This window comes from Callorhinchus milii, unplaced genomic scaffold, assembly GCF_018977255.1.
Source record: "Callorhinchus milii isolate IMCB2004 unplaced genomic scaffold, IMCB_Cmil_1.0 Scaffold12, whole genome shotgun sequence".
Lineage (NCBI taxonomy): Eukaryota > Metazoa > Chordata > Chondrichthyes > Chimaeriformes > Callorhinchidae > Callorhinchus > Callorhinchus milii.
Genome location: NW_024704753.1, coordinates 19447725 through 19467149, shown reverse-complemented (window position 1 = coordinate 19467149; position 19425 = coordinate 19447725). Strand labels below are relative to the sequence as shown.

Sequence of the window (19425 nt, the reverse complement as noted above, 5' to 3'; positions counted from 1 at the left end):
CAATAACAGGATCTACTGTGATTTAAAGAGTTGGATAGATATCTGATTGTGAAAGAGACTCAAACTGATTATAGCGAAAACGTAATGATCAAAAGCTCTATTGAAAGTTCTCAGTTTTAAGTCCTAATGGAACCATATGAGTGCCACCTGCTCCTAATCACGGGGAATGTATACTGTAATGGTACATTGGGAGCCTGCAATTTTTTTCACTTGTTTTCCTTTAGGAAAAAAAAGGGTTTTGTTTTCTCTTGGATATTTTTTGAGTGTTTATTGACCTCCCACAAGAGATTAAATAAGGTAGGGAGGCGATGGCAGAGTAAATTGTAAAGGGTCCATTGACAGAACAAGCACAATGGGCCAAACGGCAAGGTCCTCCCCCATTCTTATGCTCTTTATTAACAGCCTGAGTCAAGTTAGTTCCTGAGGGAACGATTTCAGACCAAAAATCAACACAACTGTTCGAAAGTCCCATGATTTGTTTTGGCAGAGGTACAATAATGTGAGCGTATTTTGTGTTTGTCATGATTAGAATTGTCAGTGGTATTTTGATATATGAATATAATGTCCCGAACGCCTTCAATAATAAAACATTCTGTTTTGTAAAATGATGTAAGGTTGGATAAGTTACTGGAGGAAGATGCTTATTCAGCTCCATGTAAAAACCACACTGTAACAAATGCTTCGAAATGTGGGATTTAAATTGCCTAGAAAATACAGTCACTACACTTTACGGTAAATCCCGTGAAATGCTTTGAGACGCCTCCTGACATGACACCGTGATTAAATTCAAGGATTATTATTAAATCATAAAGTAAGCAATCCATATTTTTCTACAGAATATAACAAATGCACAAAGTTAGTGCCCATTAAAAGTGAATTGTTGATCCCACACACTTATTGTTATTTTACTCCTAATTTTATCGCTGGTTTGTATCGCCCACAAAATAGACAGTCAATTCACTTTACAGTATATTCTGTGAAGCACTTTGAGACGTCTTGATGACGTAATGAGGCGCTATATCAAATGCAAGGATTATTATTATTGCACACAGCAGTGTCCCACAAACAGTCATGGATTGACTAACCAAATTTTTCATTGGATTGCTTGCAGCAATATAAATGGGGCATCAGAAGGATTCAGAAATATTGCACAATTCTATCTTTCTGGAGATTCTTGAATTGGATTTTCCACCAAGACTCGATTTATTCTTGTGAGAGATCAGGACCTCCAGTGGGCATTGATCTAATCCTAGTTAACCTCTCTGTAGGAACCTTTGGTTAACCACATTATTTATTAGATACTTTTGCTCATGCTTTGTGGCTGCTAATTTTCACTGCAGAAATAATTTTTCCTGGACAGGATGAACTGATAAATCTTCAACATTGTTTATCAAGCAAGTCTGGTTTATGAACAATTTGAAGATTTATCAGGTCATCCTTTGTATATGAAACGTGTATATATATAGATATATATATATATATCTGCATCAGTGTCTGATTTCATCTCATTCAGCTTGTCCAGCTCAAGTCGTGCTCCACCACTGTCAGGCGCTCTGGGACGCTATCCTGCGTGAGGCGCGCTGTGCAAATGCAAGTTGCTGTTGTTATTGTTGTTGATGATGATGAAGGGAATGGAGGGGTGTACGAGAGGGCATTAGGTAAGGTGGAGGCCTGTGAAGAGTATAAATAGAAGCATGGACACATGGGACTGAATCCGTGTTTCCGTACTGTAACATTGTGTTGTTTATGATAATAAGAAAATAAATAAAAGTCCTTGCGTTTGATACAGCGCCTTATCACATCGTCGAGGCGTCTCAAAGAGCTTCACGGAATACACTGTATAATTTGTGGGCAAAACGCGGCAGCCAATTGCGCACAGCAGCGTCCCACAAACAGTGGTGGATTGAATTAGATATATACTCTGAGTTATGCCACTGATTATTTAGACGTAACTTGTTCTTGGGTTTATTTCAAATACTCTGAGGTATAGGATATCAATATGTTTCCTCACTAGATAATGTTAAACATCATTGGAATCACTGGCGGGTGGGTCGGTAACCCGAGGACTCCGATTTAAAATAGTTGTTAAAAGAAACAGAGGGGAGGTGAGGAGAAATGTTGTCACACAGCAAGTTGTTGGGATCTGGAATGCACTGCCTGAAAGGCTGGTGGGAGCCGATTCGATAACAACTTTTAAGAGAGAAGTAGATAATTATTCGGGGAGGACAAGTTTGCAGGGCTAGAGGGGGGAGAGCGGGGGAGTGGGGTTGCATTGGATTGCTCTTTTCGAAGACATGATGGGCCAAATGGCCTCCTTCTGCGCTCTATAATTCTATGATTCTACGAATCCCATTGGAAGCAATCAACAGAAGCTCAGATGGTGAAATGTGAAAAATTATATTTGGGGGAACAAAAAGCTACCAGTCCAAACTACAGAGTAAAAGCCGAGCTGAGCTAGGCTATAATTTGCGAGGGAGGATATACAAACCAAATGTTCCGATTACAACCAAAACACATGAAGGGTAACAGAGATGTAATTACAGAGAGAGCTAGGTCTTGAGGCAAGTGCAGATAGGCAATGAGGAACTGGAAATAAAGACACTACATGGCAACATGGAACCCCAGATCAGGAAATGAATAATGTATTCATCTCTAGGATGTCCCGAGGCACTATTCCGATTACATGTCTCAGGGAGGATCCCTTGCATGGAAAATGATCTCTGGGCTCCCAGGAACTTGCCAACAATTGCAGCCCAGAGCGTGTTACCTTTGTTAGACTGAACCATTCATTTGCCTCAGGGAAACCGTTTATTCCTGTAGCTCAGTGGTTAGAGCCCTCGCCTCGCAAGCGAGAGGACCCAGGTTTGATTCTTGGGCAGGGCAAAACGTTAGGTAGGTTTCCTTACTCCACGCACACACACGCCTCTGCTTACTGAGCACCAAGTAGGAACCTGGTTGTTATTCGATTGGCGGATCGCTTTTCTGGGGGTAATATTACCTTCAAAAATAACAATAATTATTTGGTCGCTCAATTCTTAATCGACAGCTAGGATAGACAACAACAACAAATTACAATTGTGTAGCGCCTTTCACGTCAGAGGACGTCCCAAGGAGCTAGACAAAATGTTTATAACCTGTCTCTCTTCATACATACATGCATAGGTACACACACATGTACTTTATTTGTATATATTCATTTGTGTGGTTACATTTGCAGGTGTCAGGTAAGGGTATCAAAGGATATGGGGCAAGGGCAGATAATTAAGGTACAGATCAGCCATGATCTTATAGAATGGTAGAACAGGCTTGAGGGGCTGAATGGCCTCCTCCCATTTCACTGTTCCTATGTTCCAGGTTGGACCAAGTTAGGAGGGCCAGTAGAAACCGTGGAGCCAGTAAAGGTTTTCTAGGAAAGAGGCTAAATGATTGTATTCAGTGGCCCCAAAGGCTGACATTATAAAAGTTAAGTCAAAAGGAGGTTATGGTCAGCACCACAAATGAGACAGAACTCATTTCCCAAAAGCTTCCCAGAACATCTGGCTCAGACCAGATGCTAAAGGTTAATGTGGTAAAGGAATTGGATAAAGTTTTCTTATAATAGTGCCACATTTTCCTTTGTGGACGGGATCCAAGGCAGCTGGAAGCAGTGGCTGGGCTTACAGGGCAGGCACTGTGTGACGTGGCTTCACAAGGTTTACCTTATTGAAGACTTGCTGACACCTGAATTCTTTACTGACATCACAGCAGATCAGGCTGGTACAACAGCTGGCTCACGGGCTGAATATGGTCTACAGTTGTTTCTCAAATAGAGCATCTGTCCCTCAGCAGCCAAAAGGACGGGCCATCGTGGTGTAGATGATACCAAAGACGTAGATCATTCTGGTAGGGGTTTTTGGGGGGCTAAAGTATCCATTTACTGTGTTGGTATCATACCTATTCTTTTACAGATTCATGAATCGGCTTCTTAAGCTGCAAAATCTAACGTTCAAGTGCCCTAATTCATCGTCTGTGGTATCAAGGGTCTTGGAATTCTATTTTTTTAAAAAAAAAGCTTGGAATCGTAAGTCCTCATTGCAATGATTCTCTGTGGAGCTTTAGCTGTAAATGATGAAGTAATGGGATTTTTATTTAGCAGGGTTAGCAGGCAATTGCACCGATAGTTTATAACAGTTTATATTAAAGATACGTTTTAGACAGACATAACCCGGTAACAGAAAAGAAGACTTTCTATAAACTCGATGCTTACTGTTTGGTGATAAAACTGGAAGAATGCACATTGAACGGAGGTTAGATTATTTTCCCAGGATGTGGTGTACTTTCCACTGGCAATAAATGATTGCCAAATCAAGCAGGAGGCTTCTGGTTTCAGCTATATAATCCCATGCTCCCAGTTATGATAATAATTAATTTTAAGTATTCCCACATTACCAATGTTTTTTTCCAGGTACAAAAAATATTGATGTGAGTCACTGCACATTTTTGTGATTAATTGCTTGAAATTATGTGACAAAAATTGACGCACTGATCTTATTTAGCAGCACTTTACATAAGTGTAAAAGCCATGACAAAGATCAAGATAAGTTAAAGCACTGTCCAAAGTTTCTAAGGCACTCTTTCCGTCAAACATTCCAAAGAGTTGATTTATCAGGGCAATGTTTTTACAGAGAAATCTGACCACTGTTTACTGACTGTTTTCAATACATAAACCCAGAACCAGATTTGGCATATCAACTTATTAATACAATTACAATAACTGGGGTTCAGTTATTGATGGATAATACAATTATATCTGTGACAAGAACCATCTTGTTCACTCTATACAGTGGACAATGTTGGATACACACGTACACATAACAAAGGGTAAAGTAATATGATTTATTCATTTGAGTAATGTAATCACTAGCAACTCAATCCTTCTTTCAATGACTTTGAAGAATTACCTTCTATTAGCTAAGTAAGCAATAGTGATATTAACAGAGTAAGCAACATTGATGCCCGTCAGATCTGATTACATTTGTAGTTTACTGAATTCTAGAACTTTAAAAAGCAAAAATGTAACTTCCACAAGGTCCCAAGTAATTTGTGGCAGACCTTTCTGCTATAGCTTTTAAACATGATTTGCCTTTTAACTAAGTTGGTCTTTCCGGTCACTGTTATTTCGTCTTACATTTACCGCTAAATAAGTAATAGAAAAAGAGAAACTTAACCCTGCGCCAGAACATTTTAACATTGTCATTTTATGATGTGGGTTGTCACTATCAAACCCGACAGTGGATGGAACATAAGAACATAGGAGGAGGCCATTCAGCCCCTCGAGCCTGTTCCGCCATTCTATAAGATCATGGCTGATCTGTACCTCAACTCCAATTATCCGCTCTTACCTCATGACCTTTGATGATTTTATTTAGATCAAGCATGAGGACTAAAGCTAAAATCGTGTGATATAAAGGACAGTTAAAGGAGAATAAAGTGAGCAATGGGACATGAACAGTTGAGTTGGCGACTATTTGTCATGGGCGATGTACTATGTCAAATTTAATCCAATCTTTGTAGAGGAACCAAAATATTATGTTATTCCTTCCCATCTCCTGTTCTGAATGCGGTAAGTGATATGTTTATAGCTCAGTTACACAATGGGCAGTGACAATATCAGCTGAGACATTGAAGGGGGCACTTAGTGTAACACATGCCTTTTAATTTCCTCTATCAAGCCACAGGGATAGAAACCTTATCTGACTTTAAATTTACTTATCCTTTCAGAGCATCCAGAATTTGACAAGTTCTCAAATACAGTCTTTGAAGGACGGTTTGCCATTAAATTCCGTTAAAAACTACAGAAAACCAAGTTACGACTGAATTCAACAATTCGCTAAATTGCGTACACTATCAAATGATAAGAATACAGACTGCTTATTCGCACCCTCTGATAGAGCACATTCAGAAGTGAAAGGTGAGGATGCTAAATAGAATAGAACGTGAAGAGAAGGAGAACTGAATATCCACTGAGATTTCCCAATGTTGTTACTTTCATCCTTCGGTTTATATAGATGCAAGTTGTTAGTGTTGTTGTTGTTGGTTAAGATAAGACCAAGTTGGATTCATAGCTGTGCTGAATTTAGAATTACTGTATATACAATGTTGTGACACAGCAACAGATCATTTGGCCCAACTAGATCACACCAATGTTTATACTCCACATGTGCCACTTATCTCTCCTTATCTCCTAATCTGCAAACACCTCCATACCTCTCTAATGTTGCCCTCCAACACCCTTCTATTCCCTGGTTCCCTCATTTAGTTGACTATTTTGATTAATGAATCCTAAATGACCATTTTTTACTGCTCATCTTAGGGATGCTGTGGGCATATACTATGCTATGACTTGACAGCATTCTGCTCTGGGACCCTAGCCTGCATGAGGGGCACAATATGAATTGTTGTTGTTGTTGTTGCTGCTGCTGCTCTAACATTCACTTTTCTGCAGAGATGAATTAAAACTGTTTATGTCAGTGTGGTGCTCAGACACTGGAATATCACCATTAGGGTTTGCTACTGAAACGACACCAGATGGAACATGGGTATCATGTTTTTTCGTTGTTGTTGCTGATTATTGGGATTATTGGGATACACATTCAATTCTTTGGGATGTTCAGATGCCATTTACCGGAGCATAAAGTCAGCAAAACTCAAACCACATAAATTGCATCATTAATCCAAGCATTCAGACGTCAAAAAACACTCCCCTTGCTTGCCTAAATACAGCCTCCAATTGCCAAGTTAATTTTGCCCAATTCTGTGCTGAAAATCATGAACAAGAACTTTCTGGATAGATTTGCTGCCAGAATCAATTGGGAAGCAGTGAAGTCTAAGTGGTTGCAGAATTCTTTGCTGCATGTGATCTGTTCTGCTTTTACTTGGTTCCGGCCACTTCATCTGCTTTGGCCTCAGATCACAGTGGCTGATGTTCATATTCAGCCATTGACGCAAGCAATCCAATCCAATACAACATTACATTTGTATAGTGGCCATCACATCGAGAGGACATCCTACGGCACTGGAAGGCACTACCCAGCATTGTGTAAGTGCAGATAAGGGAGTTTATTGAAATGTGCCCCCAAAGTTGCCCTTTTTTACTGTGATATCTCCCCCACCCCCCAATTAATTCCGTATTGAAGTTATTACCTATAACAATGTGAATCCTGCACAAATGCCATATACTATATATAGCTATAACTGCAACTGTAACCCCAAATTCACATGAACTGCCTCAACTAAGATCTACACAGGGGGCAAACCCGGTAATGTTACATCAGCTCCAATGCTCTATGGCACAGCTGGAAATAATGCAGTGTCCAGGAAGCCAGCACACCCTTCACTAAAGGTTTATTAAAACAAGGGTCAGAAATATAAAATAGCCAGTAGCGGATCTAAAGGGGAGTTTGGAAGCAGACGTCTTTATGTGGAGGGCGGTGAGGATGTGGAGCTCACTGCCAGAAGGTTTCGAAACAGAAATCAAGAATGTATTCTCCATCATGTACGTGTTGAGTACACAGTGGAGAAGGGAATGGAAGGATATGGGAGAGGAGTAGAGGACCGTGTAGAGTATAAACACTTGACGGACTAGTTGGATCAAATGTCTACCTACATTCCATGCTGGAATATTCTATGTCGTCCGGATAACAAAAGAGATTTTTCTTTGTTTATTCATCATGCAAACACTTCAGCTCAACGAGAAAATGTGGGTCAGGGAAAATGGGTGTTGTCAGTTCTTCGGTTAAAAAAAAATTCAGATGTCTGTAAGCACCATACGGAATAAATTGTATATGAACTTGAATGACGTGCCTTAACGAGGGCCTCTTGCTTTGCTGCCAGATTTAATTGATTGTAATGTAAAAATGACATAGCAACAAGCTGACAGGAATTGCAATTTGATTTTTTTTCGAGAATTGGGCTTGAGTGGCTCTCAAATAAGGTAAATATCACTATAACTTTTTAATTTGTCTTCAAGACAGTTTTCTATATACACAATGATGTTATTAAAGACAACTCAATTACTTATAGTCTATTTCAACAACTTATAGACAATCCCAGCATGTTGCCAACATTCTTTCTCTCTCTACCTTTTAATTTTCCTCCCTTCAGTGCAAGTCATACCATAATCGTTTTCAGCAACAACTTAAGGTAGTAGGTTAAAATGCAGAATTAGATTATTTCCCTCTCTATTTCAAGCAATGTTAAAGCTTCACAAACCCCTGCAATCTCTCCACTCACTGTATTAACAAATGGTCTAAAATACATTGTTTACAACTGAATTTCCAAACCCATGGGCTGCCCCAAAAGGAAATTGAACAAAATCCAATCCTACAAAAGGAATTGGAGTATCCTTAGATATTTTCAGTCCTCTGTTTTATCTCTTCGGTAAATTACAGAGAAACATCTGACAGCGTGAGCAAATAACACGTCTTCATTGCTAAGTGACTTTTCGTGTCCAGAACTGTGTTTGCCCAACTGTACCAGGCAGTGATGCCTGCAGAAACCCAATGGTTTTTAGCACTTTCTCTCCTCTCACGTTCACCCTTTCCCCTGATGTGCAAGTATTCATAACAGAGATCTATTCATTTGAAGTGTAAACTGAAGCTTCCAGGTGTATAGCTTACCATTGAGGAAATGAAGTTGTCCATCAGTTAAGTTGAAGCAAAGCTGCAAGACCACATGTGCGATGGGAACAAGTCTGTCACAGCTTGAAACCCAAATGGAATATTTGCTTAGAAGTGATAGAAATATTTCTGCAAAGACAGATGACCTAAACGGTTGGTGGTAGACGAATAGGCACCAGATTTGTGTAATCCCCAAAGACCTCAGAAGGAAAAAGCCTATCAAATTATATTCACAAGGCTTCGTAAAACCTGTAAAATATAGACCTGGAGTCAGCCATAGCCATAGTAGAAGAGCAAGCTTTGCCCAATATAAGGTAGGAGATTTCAGTCACTTATCACTAATCATTTAGATACCTTAGACTCCAACAATGCCAGTCAACGCTGCTAATAATAAGCTTTCCGTCTAAAATAAAATGCTACTGTCATTGGAATGAGGGCGTTGAAGAGCTACTTGAACAAGACCACCTTCTTGGCACCTCAATCTTCCCATTATCCCACCTCAACCACCGGTCATTCTATAGCAGGTTCTCAAAGAGACACGTGGGCATGGATTGCATAGAGAATTGTACTTGTCACATCCTATCATCGGTGATAACGTGTACACCATTGATGGGAATAGTGAACTTTGTTATGAACATTCAACCCCAGTGACACTACCCTAGTGACACACTGTTGGTTTGGGCAAATGACACAGTGAGAACCCAGAAGACTCTAGCCGGGGAGCTCTATCGGACACCAAGGAAGCAGTGAATATCTCAATCAAGCTACCACACTGCTAAATGCGTAGTAAAAACAATTCAAAATAAATGTATTTAAATAATCGCAACAGGAACCTTTCAACCCCCATCAAACTAAGAGGAAAGATGTCAGATTGCTAAATATGTTTGGGTAGATTTCCTGTCTGGTAGGGGCAGTGTAAACAGTAGTGACCTTCGAGGTGTCTGAGAAAACACTGTGCATCAGTAATCAAACAAATTATTTATTGCTTGGCATTGTAGAATTACATAATAATAATAAACCTTGCATTTGATATAGCGCCTTATTACGTCGTTGAAATGTATCAAAGCGCTTCACAGAATATACTGTAAAGTGAATTGGCTGTATATTTTGTGGGCGAAACGCATTATTATTAACTTTTAATACAAGAAAGAATCCATTAATCACGTTACTCCCTTCATTCCAGTTGATATCTTAAGTCACATCAATTTTATATTTTATACATTTATGTTAGACAGCGTATAGTCAGGAACAGCCTCTAGCCATGGTGACTTTCCTGTTGTTTTTTTTACTTAAAGAGCTACTTCCTGAATTAACCTGCTCCCCTTCCAACGCTGCCTTAGTTATTAGATTATATGATTGCTGATAAAATTACTTATTCCCAGAGAGAGGCTATTAATGCATGTGGAGGAATAAAGGACCTTTGCAGTGGAGTCCTGTAGCTTATTGGTTAGAGCACTCGCCTCGCAAGTGAGAGACCTGGGTTTGATTCCCGGGCAGGGCGAAACGTTGGGCAAGTTTCCTTTCTTTCACACACACGCTTCTGTTTACCTAACCGTGAGTAGGAACCTGGTGAATTTTCTCCCATTCCCCTCTCCTTTGACTCTAGCAATAACCAACCTTAAGGTTCCAGAAAAACAATCCTGGTACAAGTGTGCACCTAAGAGTTTCTAAAACCCATCCATATGCTTAAAGAAATAGATGGGAATATTGGGTTTCTAATGCTCTAGAATAGGAAGTGCACAAATTTCTGTTTTATTAAACTGAGAAATTCCATACGAGAGAGAAATGCTTGAAGAAACTCTTTCAGAAACTGATTGAATCGTGGAAAAAGTGCATGTGACGAGTGGTTTCCTGTGCAGTACTGACATTTATCTTGCTCTGTGACAGGAATGGCAATTATTTTTTTCCCCAACTATAAACCATACAGTAAGGATTAGCTGAAACATGCCATTTGGAGAATATCCCTCGATTGAATCTGAGAAACAGTTTTATAAAGTCAACATACCACAACCATCAATCAATACGTGAGCCCAACTGGAGAGAAATTGTAACTGCTAAAAATTGGCTTATGATAGCTTGCCGGTGCAGTGCGGAGTTTGTCTGCCGTGAAACGGTAGGAGAGGAATTTGTTTCTGTGGTTCCTGAGTTTTACTGTGCTCGGAGCAGTTGGCAACAAGTGATGGTGAACACATCATTAGGAATTAGGAGAGCGAAGAATCAGATTTGCCCGTCCTACTGCTCTGTTGGCAGAAGTGTGTGTGACCATCATCGGTCTAGCCTTCAGCCTCTCTGCCCCCACCCTCTGGAATTCCATCCCACAGTCCCCTCGCCTCGCTCTCTCCCTCACCTCCTTCAAGGCACGACTCAAGACCCTCCTCCTCAACCACCATCCTACCTCGCCACCCCCCACTCCTCCCCCCCCCAGCCTCTATCCTCCTGGATCCCAACCCCCAGCTCGGTTCCCAAACCCTGACTGGCCAGCACCTCGGGACGTCCTCCCGACGTGAAAGGCGCTTTATAAATGGAATCTTGTTGTTGTTGTTGTTGTTGAAAGGCTCTGTGTAAACGTAATGTAATGTGTTGTTGTTGTGTGGGTGCACATTGCCTGTTGGTGGCCTGGCCAGTAAGGAAACTTGACTCAGGTTTCGCCCTGCCCGGGCTCTCTCGCTGGCGAAGCGAGCGCTTTAACCACTGAGCTGCAGGACTGCACAATAAATGCTGGTGTTGTTTGACACAGTGGAATTGGTGAATCTGAGAAAGGCTGGTATAGTCTTCTCTGTGAAAGCAGGACTGCCATTCCAAGGCCACAGCTGTGAGCTGCGTTACAATACTATAGGTTTCTTCCCCCCAAACCCCATCCCTCCCCCACCCCTCCCTTTTTTTCCCCTTGCAGTCCTCCTGTTTGCAGCAAATACCTTTTGACTGTTTGAATCTGTCACTAGGGATTTGAGAAGCCATTTCCACACAATGCTGCTTCCCTGTATGTGGGAGACATTCTACCTCCCAACCTCTGCTGGTTCTCTAATCCACTCAAGGGACCCATTGTCTTTTACAGACATAATTCATATGAATTGTTTTGAACTGAATTTTCTCTACCAGAATTTCCTTAGTGGCAAGTCAGGAATTGATAGAGGAATAACAAGAGGAATTTGAGAATAGAAACCATTCCTTTAAAGCTTAAAAGATGAAGTAGCTCAGTGTTTAGAGCACTCGCCTCGCAAGTGAGACGAGCTGGGTGCGATTCCCGCGCAGCTCAGGGTGAAACCTTAGGCACGTTTCCTTAGTCCACACACCCGCCTCCAGCAATAAGTAGGAACCCGGTTGCTAGTCGATTGGCGGATCACTTTTCCGGGGGTAATAATCCCTTCAAAAATAATAATAATAATAATGTGGTCACTCAATCCACGGCTGTTTGTGGGGACGCTGCTGTGCGTGATTGGCCTTTCGCCCACAAAATAAGCAGTCAATTCACTTTATAGTATATCCTGGGAAGCGCTTTGAGATATCTCGAAGATATGATAAGGCGCTGTATCAAATGCCAGGATTGTTATTATTATTATTATAAAGAATAGAGTAATTCAGTTGTGCAGTTCCATCCAATTCTCAGAGGCTTTTCTCTCGGTGTAGATGGAATGAATGTTTTCGATTCTAATAAATCTGGAGCTTTTATGCAGTAAATGCTGCTTATCAGCAGATATGTAATTACTTACAGTATCAACAGTGAGGAAGTCTCTGAATGAAAAACACAACTTAACATTCATGCTCAGGGCATGGAAAGGTTAACTGGTTTTATCTGTTAGCAAGGCCTAGAATATAATACATTCTCTCAAGTTACAGAGCCAGTTAATTGTTATCACATGGTGTTGTAACATTATATTCTTGTAGGCTCAGTCAAACGTATCTTCTATTTTTTACTATGACAAGTTTTTATTTAAATCTTATTTTAAAAGTTTTTTTTAAATCTTATTTTGAAAGTTTTTTTTTAAATCTTGTTTTAAAGGTTTTTTTTCAGTTCGTTCCTGAATAATGCATTTCTCGCTTGTAATTCAGAGGCGAGATTTCTAGGACACATAACTTTAAATGACTTCCCTTAAACTTGACAGAACAACCACTATTGTTCACCAGTACACTTTCGGTTTGATGATCCGGGTTTGCGTGTCACATGTAGGAAGAGAGTTTGGAGGATGGAGGAAAAAAGCAATAAGCAAATCTGGAACTTTCTCTCTCTCTTTCCCACTCTCTCTCCGCCCCCCCCCCCCCCCCCCCCCGCCCCAAAATGCTGTGGATTATGGTTGGATCCATTAAAACATTTGCAAGACTGAGGTGGATAGATATCTGCTAGGTCAGGGTATCGAAGGATATGGAGCGAAGGCGGGTAATTGGAATTGAGGAACAGATCAGCCATGATAATAATTATAGAATGGCGGAACAGGCTCGAGGAGCTGAATGGCCTCCTCCTGTTCCTATGTTCGTAATCGTCTGACTGAGTGCTATTGTGCTCTCTATTTCTTCAGCTCAGTTTTGCCACTCGCACTTTTTACAGGAAAATCAAAATAGTGTTTAAAAATATAGATTCCATCTCCCCACTCCCACACCCATTGACACTTGTCTTGTGCTAATGATGCACAAACAGACGTCACTTAGTAGAAAGGAAATTCTACGAAATGGATCCAAAATGAGTCTTGGAGGCTGATGTTGCCTCTAAAATGCAATCAACAAGGGTCCAAGATATTTCTTTAATGATTATAATTTCTTCCACAAAACATACACGGTCAATTCACTAGACAGTATATTCTGTGAAGTACTTTGAGGCGTCTCAAAGACGTGATAAGTCGTTATATCCAATGCAAGAATTATTATTATTATTAATATCATTTCTTGAGGGGTGTAAGAGCCTGGGTTAGATCACGTTCTTAAGCAGCCGGCAATCGGAAGATCCCAAACCAAAGAGGCATAATTTTGGAAAAGTTTCTCACCATTACGATTGCTCATCTCGCAGGCAGCAAGGAAGCTTATAGAGCGTTGCTCTAGGATTCAGATTATTTCTTCTCTCCCCTCCCCAAAGCCAAATGACCTTAAACAATTTGGAATATGATTAATGGCAAGTCAAGAGAACAAAACTCTGTACATCTGAGATCACAGCCTGAAGCCTTTGCAAACATGTGGATTGAATTTTAAAATAATTCTTTGGGAATGTATGTGTACAGGCTGTAATAAATGTGGACTGTTCACCGTGGTCTGTTAGTTTAACCATCAAGAGATTCCCCATTAGTTTCTAATCAGAAGACCCACATGCCAACATGCGCAGCTATCTTTCTCTTAGACAGGGTTAGACATGCTGCTGACGGTGATGCATATTAATCTCCGTGGAGCACAGAAGAATTTGGTGGTGTTTTTGTAATATAACAGTGTTGGCCATCCTTTAGAAGATGTGCAAAATACATCGTCAGTTCACTTTACAGTGTAACCCGTGAAGCGCTTTGAGACGTCTCGAAGACGTGATGAGGCGCTGTGTCAAATGCAAAGATTATTATTATTATAAAATGCTGTAGATTTAATATTAACAAGCAGTGTAGTGAAGAACTGAAATCAAACATGTAATATATATATATAGTGTGTGTGTGTGTATACTCACCCTTGATCATTATAAAACATTGTTTTGTTCACTATTATTCTTCTGTAATGAATTAACGTAACCAATTAAAAGAAATAAATCACCTCAATGACTTTTGTGGACATTATAAAAAATTCCCCACAGGACAAATTAAACCAATAACGTCATGATCGAACCTTTCTGCAGTAAAATAAAAAAAACAACGATTTTACATGTTTTCATTTATTCAGAGTAATGCAAATGATCAAATATTCTGTGCATATCCATACATTTTCCCAGTAATTCCTCTTTATAATATTGATTTAATCATACAAAATGTGCATACTTGGAAAGCTGGAGAAGGACATTTTGTAGGGTGAACAAGTTTAACTTCCATGTTTCTGAGTCTCTGACCCTGTGGGAAATAGATCTTCAGTGGAATAACAAATTGTCATTTTGAGGAAAACGAACACATTTCAAATGAGCACAGCAATTCATTGCATTACTTATTTAATATCTAGTTTGAATTTCAAGAGTCTGTTGAAAAAAGATGGTTTTCGCATTCCATAACTTATGTTGGGATTTCAGCAACTGGTTGACAATATCTTAGCATTTATAAACAGTCTGCGCGCACAGAAAACAACATACTTCAGCCTCTTCTTTTATCTTAAATTTAAAGTACAAATGATATGGGAAAATAAAAAATAAAAAGATGTCTCAATGGGAACACAGTTTACGTTTGACCACACAATGTACAATGTACTTACTCCATGCTAACACCCAAACCCGCTGTTATTCAAAAGGTAATTTGTTTTAAAAGATACACCAACAGGTTCCAATCTCTTAAGGATAAGGCAAGGCTCAAAATAATTACCAATGAATGTCGGCAAAGAGTCTCACAGTTTATGGTTACCATATTGACAGTTCCCGTGTCTATTTGCACACAGCGTTGCAAATCTGTTTACTTAGTGCTGTTCGGTTCCGACACCAGCTTCAGCATAGCTCCAGCAACTGTTCCAATCTTAAATGTTTAGTGTGATGTAGACATGTAGACATGATCCTTCACTGACCAGCATCTCTCTCCTTTGTACTATGCCATTCGGATTCCTTCTGTGGATTTTAGCATGCCAAAGTTTGTTTTTATAACACTGGAGTTTCTGTCACGTGTGAGACAAGACAAGGATGAGGGGCAGGAGGAGGGGAGCAAGGCAAGGCCCCATTCCCAAGACACCTCCACATTCCCTCGCGTTTTCCTGGTGAGATAATCAGAATTATTATTATTATAAATCGAAAGCAACTGCATAGACATGTAGGCAACAACAACAACCACCACCACCACCAATGACATTTACACGGTGCCCTACATGTTGGGAGGACGTCCCAAGGCCCTGGACAGTCAGGGATTTGGACCAGAGCTGGATCTAAACCCCTGACTGACCCCAATGTGGCCCAGAGAAATAAGGTTTTTTTTTCCTCTAAAGATTCAGAAGCAGGTTTTTAAATGGATTCAGCATCTCTATTAAAATTATACGATTCCTGTCCTGATAGGGGGAGAAAATGCTTCAATGACACATTTTAAATAATTACAACAACAACTTGCACTTATGTGGCGGCCTCCCCCAGGGTAGCGTCTCAGAGCGCTTATAAACGCTGTAAACAATTACACGAGCATCTTTATAAAATTGGCCTGAAATATAGAAATGGCTTACTTCAGAATGGAATGCATGACAACTGTCTGGACGCCTTCTAACTTTCTGCGATCTGAGACGATCACATTTCAAGGATTCATTATGTTCGCTGTCGTCAAGGAATAAGATGCCAGAGACTGACGAGTAGTTTAGCGATAATCTAACCAGGACACACTGCATTATAACCATGGCTCGCTCCACTTGTAATTACTAGTTAACCAATCTCGGAGAAATCCTTTTAGTTACCCGGTTTAAATAGATATTAATATTTCCCCAAAATATTTAATATTGCTTGTTTTGTCTCATTCATTCAAGTAAAAGCTAAAAAAGCTAAGTGAAGACATTTCTAACCAATGCTGGTTCGATTAGTTGCAATGGGCAGTTGGCACACTTCAACATTAACGCAAATAAAATGCGAGAACCTTCAGGAAACTGGCATTTTTGCCCACTTGTTCGGGCGGTAAAAGATTGGGAATTACTGCTTGCATAACTTGTCAAAGTACAGAAAGATCTGAGTACTGTAGTCTTGGAAGATTCTTAGGGCCCCTTAATCCGGTACAGTGTCTACATAAACTATGTTTAACATTGTTAAATTCTCATTGGGTTGATCCAATTGATTTCTTTTAGGTCTTTTTGGGGGACATGATCCTTATAAATGGTTGAAACCTCCATGAAAAATATACCCACGGAAAGCATTGATAACATGTTGTACAACTCCCTACAGCATTGCTACATGCCTGCTCTGTATCTCAATTGAAATATTGTCGAGAGCTAAGGTACCAGATGGTGCAGCAAAGGATATATATTATTTCTATAGGATCCATTGTTATTGGAGGCATGGAATCGCATTCACATTCAGCATCTACCACCACCATGAATAGGTTGCTGCTCGGGATCTGCTGGATCACAAATGACCTACAATAAATAAGAGAAAGATAAAGATGTGACTTACATTTAATAAAAATATTAATAATAATCGTAGCATTTGATACAGCGCCTTACCACACCTTCAAGACGACTCAAAAGCGTTTCACAGGATACACTGTAAAGTGAATTGGCTGCGTATTTTATGCGGGCGAAACGCGGCAGCCAATTACGCACAGCAGCGTCCCCACAAATAGCCGTGGATTGAGTGACCAGATTATCAATTTTTTAAAAAACAAATTGAAGGGATTATGACTCCAGAAAAGCGATCCGTCAATCCAACAACCACCGGGTTCCTACTCACTGCTGGTAAACGGAGCCATGTGTGCGGAGTGAGGAAACTTGCCCAATGTTTCGCCCTGTCCTGCCTGGGAATCAAACCCAGGTCCTCTCGCTTGCGAGGCGAGAGCTCTAACTACTGAGCTACAGGGTTGAAAACAAATCTTGCATATTATATGTAACATTCAAGATTTTTTTGTATGCAAGATATACATATATATATATTACTAAAAAGCTAAACTCAATTGTTATCCCTCGCTGCTGTGTTACTCAGTTCCATAATAGATTCTGACAGTAAACGCACGTAATAAGTCACTCTTAACTAAACGGACAGATACAGAGATAAATACATCAAAAGAATCTATAAACCCATCAAAAGAATCTTTTAGGAACTTTTAGGATGGGTAAGTTAGATACACTGATGGTTTGTCCCCTGTCTGAAATTTAGTGGTTGGATTTATATCAGTGCTTTTTTAAATTAAAAATGTTGCATGAACCCAAACCACTAACTTTTGACCCTTGTGTTACATCTAGTAAGATTGTTGTGTTATATAGAATTCAGCAGCAGCCGATTACATTGGGTTGTTCTGCTACTGGGAAACTGACGAGAATATTTTATTGCCAGTCCTTATGAAAAACTGCTCAGTAATCTCCTTACCATTTTTGTTGGCTCGATGGAGTTTCACTTTATGTAGGATTTACGGTCTTCCAAAGTACGTGTTTATTTGTTGAACAGACAGACAGACAATAAGATAGACTGAAACCTCAATCTCTCCTTAAGTTTAACAATCCTGCCAAAGGATATATTCCTTCCTTGAGATAGTTGAGCAAAAGAAGCACATCAAACAAAACAGAAATACCAGAATAACACGGTACAAATCACACAGACTGTAACACACACAGACTAAGCTTGACTATAACCTTCAATGTATAATATTGAATAGCTAGTTTTATATATGGTCCAATAACTGAAGGTAAAAATGGGACTTGTGCCGCCATTATTTCCTTGAATATTCCAGATTCCTTCAACCCAAACCTTTTTTATATATCTTACACAACAACAGGAGCGATAACTGTACCAGGGCTGAAATACACAGTCAATTCACTTTACAGTGTATTCTGTGAAGTGCTTTGAGACGTCACGAAGACGTGAGAAGGCGTTACGTCAAATGCAGGATTATTATTGTCGTTATATTTGTTTCATTTTGTAATGTAGAGCTTGGTGCTTAAGATGCATCGAAACTACCAAAGAATTCTCCTTATATTCAAAGGCAGTGTTGTCTGAAGCATTTGTTTGAGAGTCAATCTGCCTTGTTGGCAGCCTCTTGCCTTGTTCCTTGCAGGTCTCCCTTAGATGATGTAGATGACTAGAGAAGATGACTGTAGATGACTAGAGGAATCAGGCAGTCTCACTGAGAAACATGACATAAGAACATAAGAATTTGCTGGCGAAAGAAGACCAAGGTAATGATAATAATGATAATAATCCTTGCATTTGACAAAGTGCTTTTCGCGTCTTCTCAACGTCTGAAAGCGCTTCACAGAATAGACTGTAAAGTGAATTGACTGTATATTTGTGGGCGAAACGCGGCAGCCAATTGCACAGAGCAGCGTCCGACAGACAGTCGTAGATTGAAAATGACCAATTTATTATTGTTTTGGGTTTTTGGAGGGATTATTATTAGGCTCTGTGTGGAGTAAGGAAACTTGCCCGAGGTTTGGCCCTGACCCCCCGGGGATTGAACTCAGGTCTCTCACTTGCAAAGCGAGTTCTCTAACGAACTGAGCTACAAGCTCCATCTAGTTCACCTTCCACTCTCCTGGCAGTCGCTTGACATGTTGTGTCCCACACTATACACTGTAATGTGAAGTAACTGTATATTTTGTGGACTGTATATTCCCAGTTATGTGGCTTTTTGTATTCAACACGCATCTGCTCACAGGTTTCAACTCGAGGCGGCAGCAAACTTTAGAACTCTAACCGTTTGTGTCAAGTATGTACTTGCTTCAAATAAAAAAAAGTTTTGTTTAGATTGAACTCTTGAATTAATAATAAACCATGTACAAAAAAATCTAATATTTGATATTTTATCTGCAGCTTATGAAAAATCAAATCCAACCATAATATTGCCCTATACAATTTGTTACCCCTTTTGCCATCACTGCCCCCGCAACTGCTTTGTGTAACTCCCCCCCCGCCCCCTCCCCCATTTTGAGTTGTATTAACACTGTGGTTCCCATATTTATTTGCGCTTAAATTAATAAAGGTTATTCTTGTACGTGG

At 40.0% G+C, this 19425-nt stretch overlaps 1 protein-coding gene across 2 annotated transcripts in view; it reads right to left on the bottom strand.

Moving 5' to 3' along the window:
- Positions 1 to 14477: 14477 nt before the first annotated feature.
- The window catches only part of cacna2d3a (calcium channel, voltage-dependent, alpha 2/delta subunit 3a), a 167803-nt gene continuing 162855 nt past the window's right edge, over positions 14478 to 19425 (bottom strand). For both annotated transcript variants that reach the window (XM_042339495.1, XM_042339497.1), the window contains 3 exons: positions 16741 to 16853; positions 15960 to 16042; positions 14478 to 15503 (listed from right to left, as the gene is read on the bottom strand). In XM_042339495.1, the coding sequence (XP_042195429.1) occupies positions 15411 to 15503; positions 15960 to 16042; positions 16741 to 16853 (289 nt within the window). In that variant the 3' untranslated portion in view covers positions 14478 to 15410. The remainder of the gene's footprint in view (positions 15504 to 15959; positions 16043 to 16740; positions 16854 to 19425) is intronic.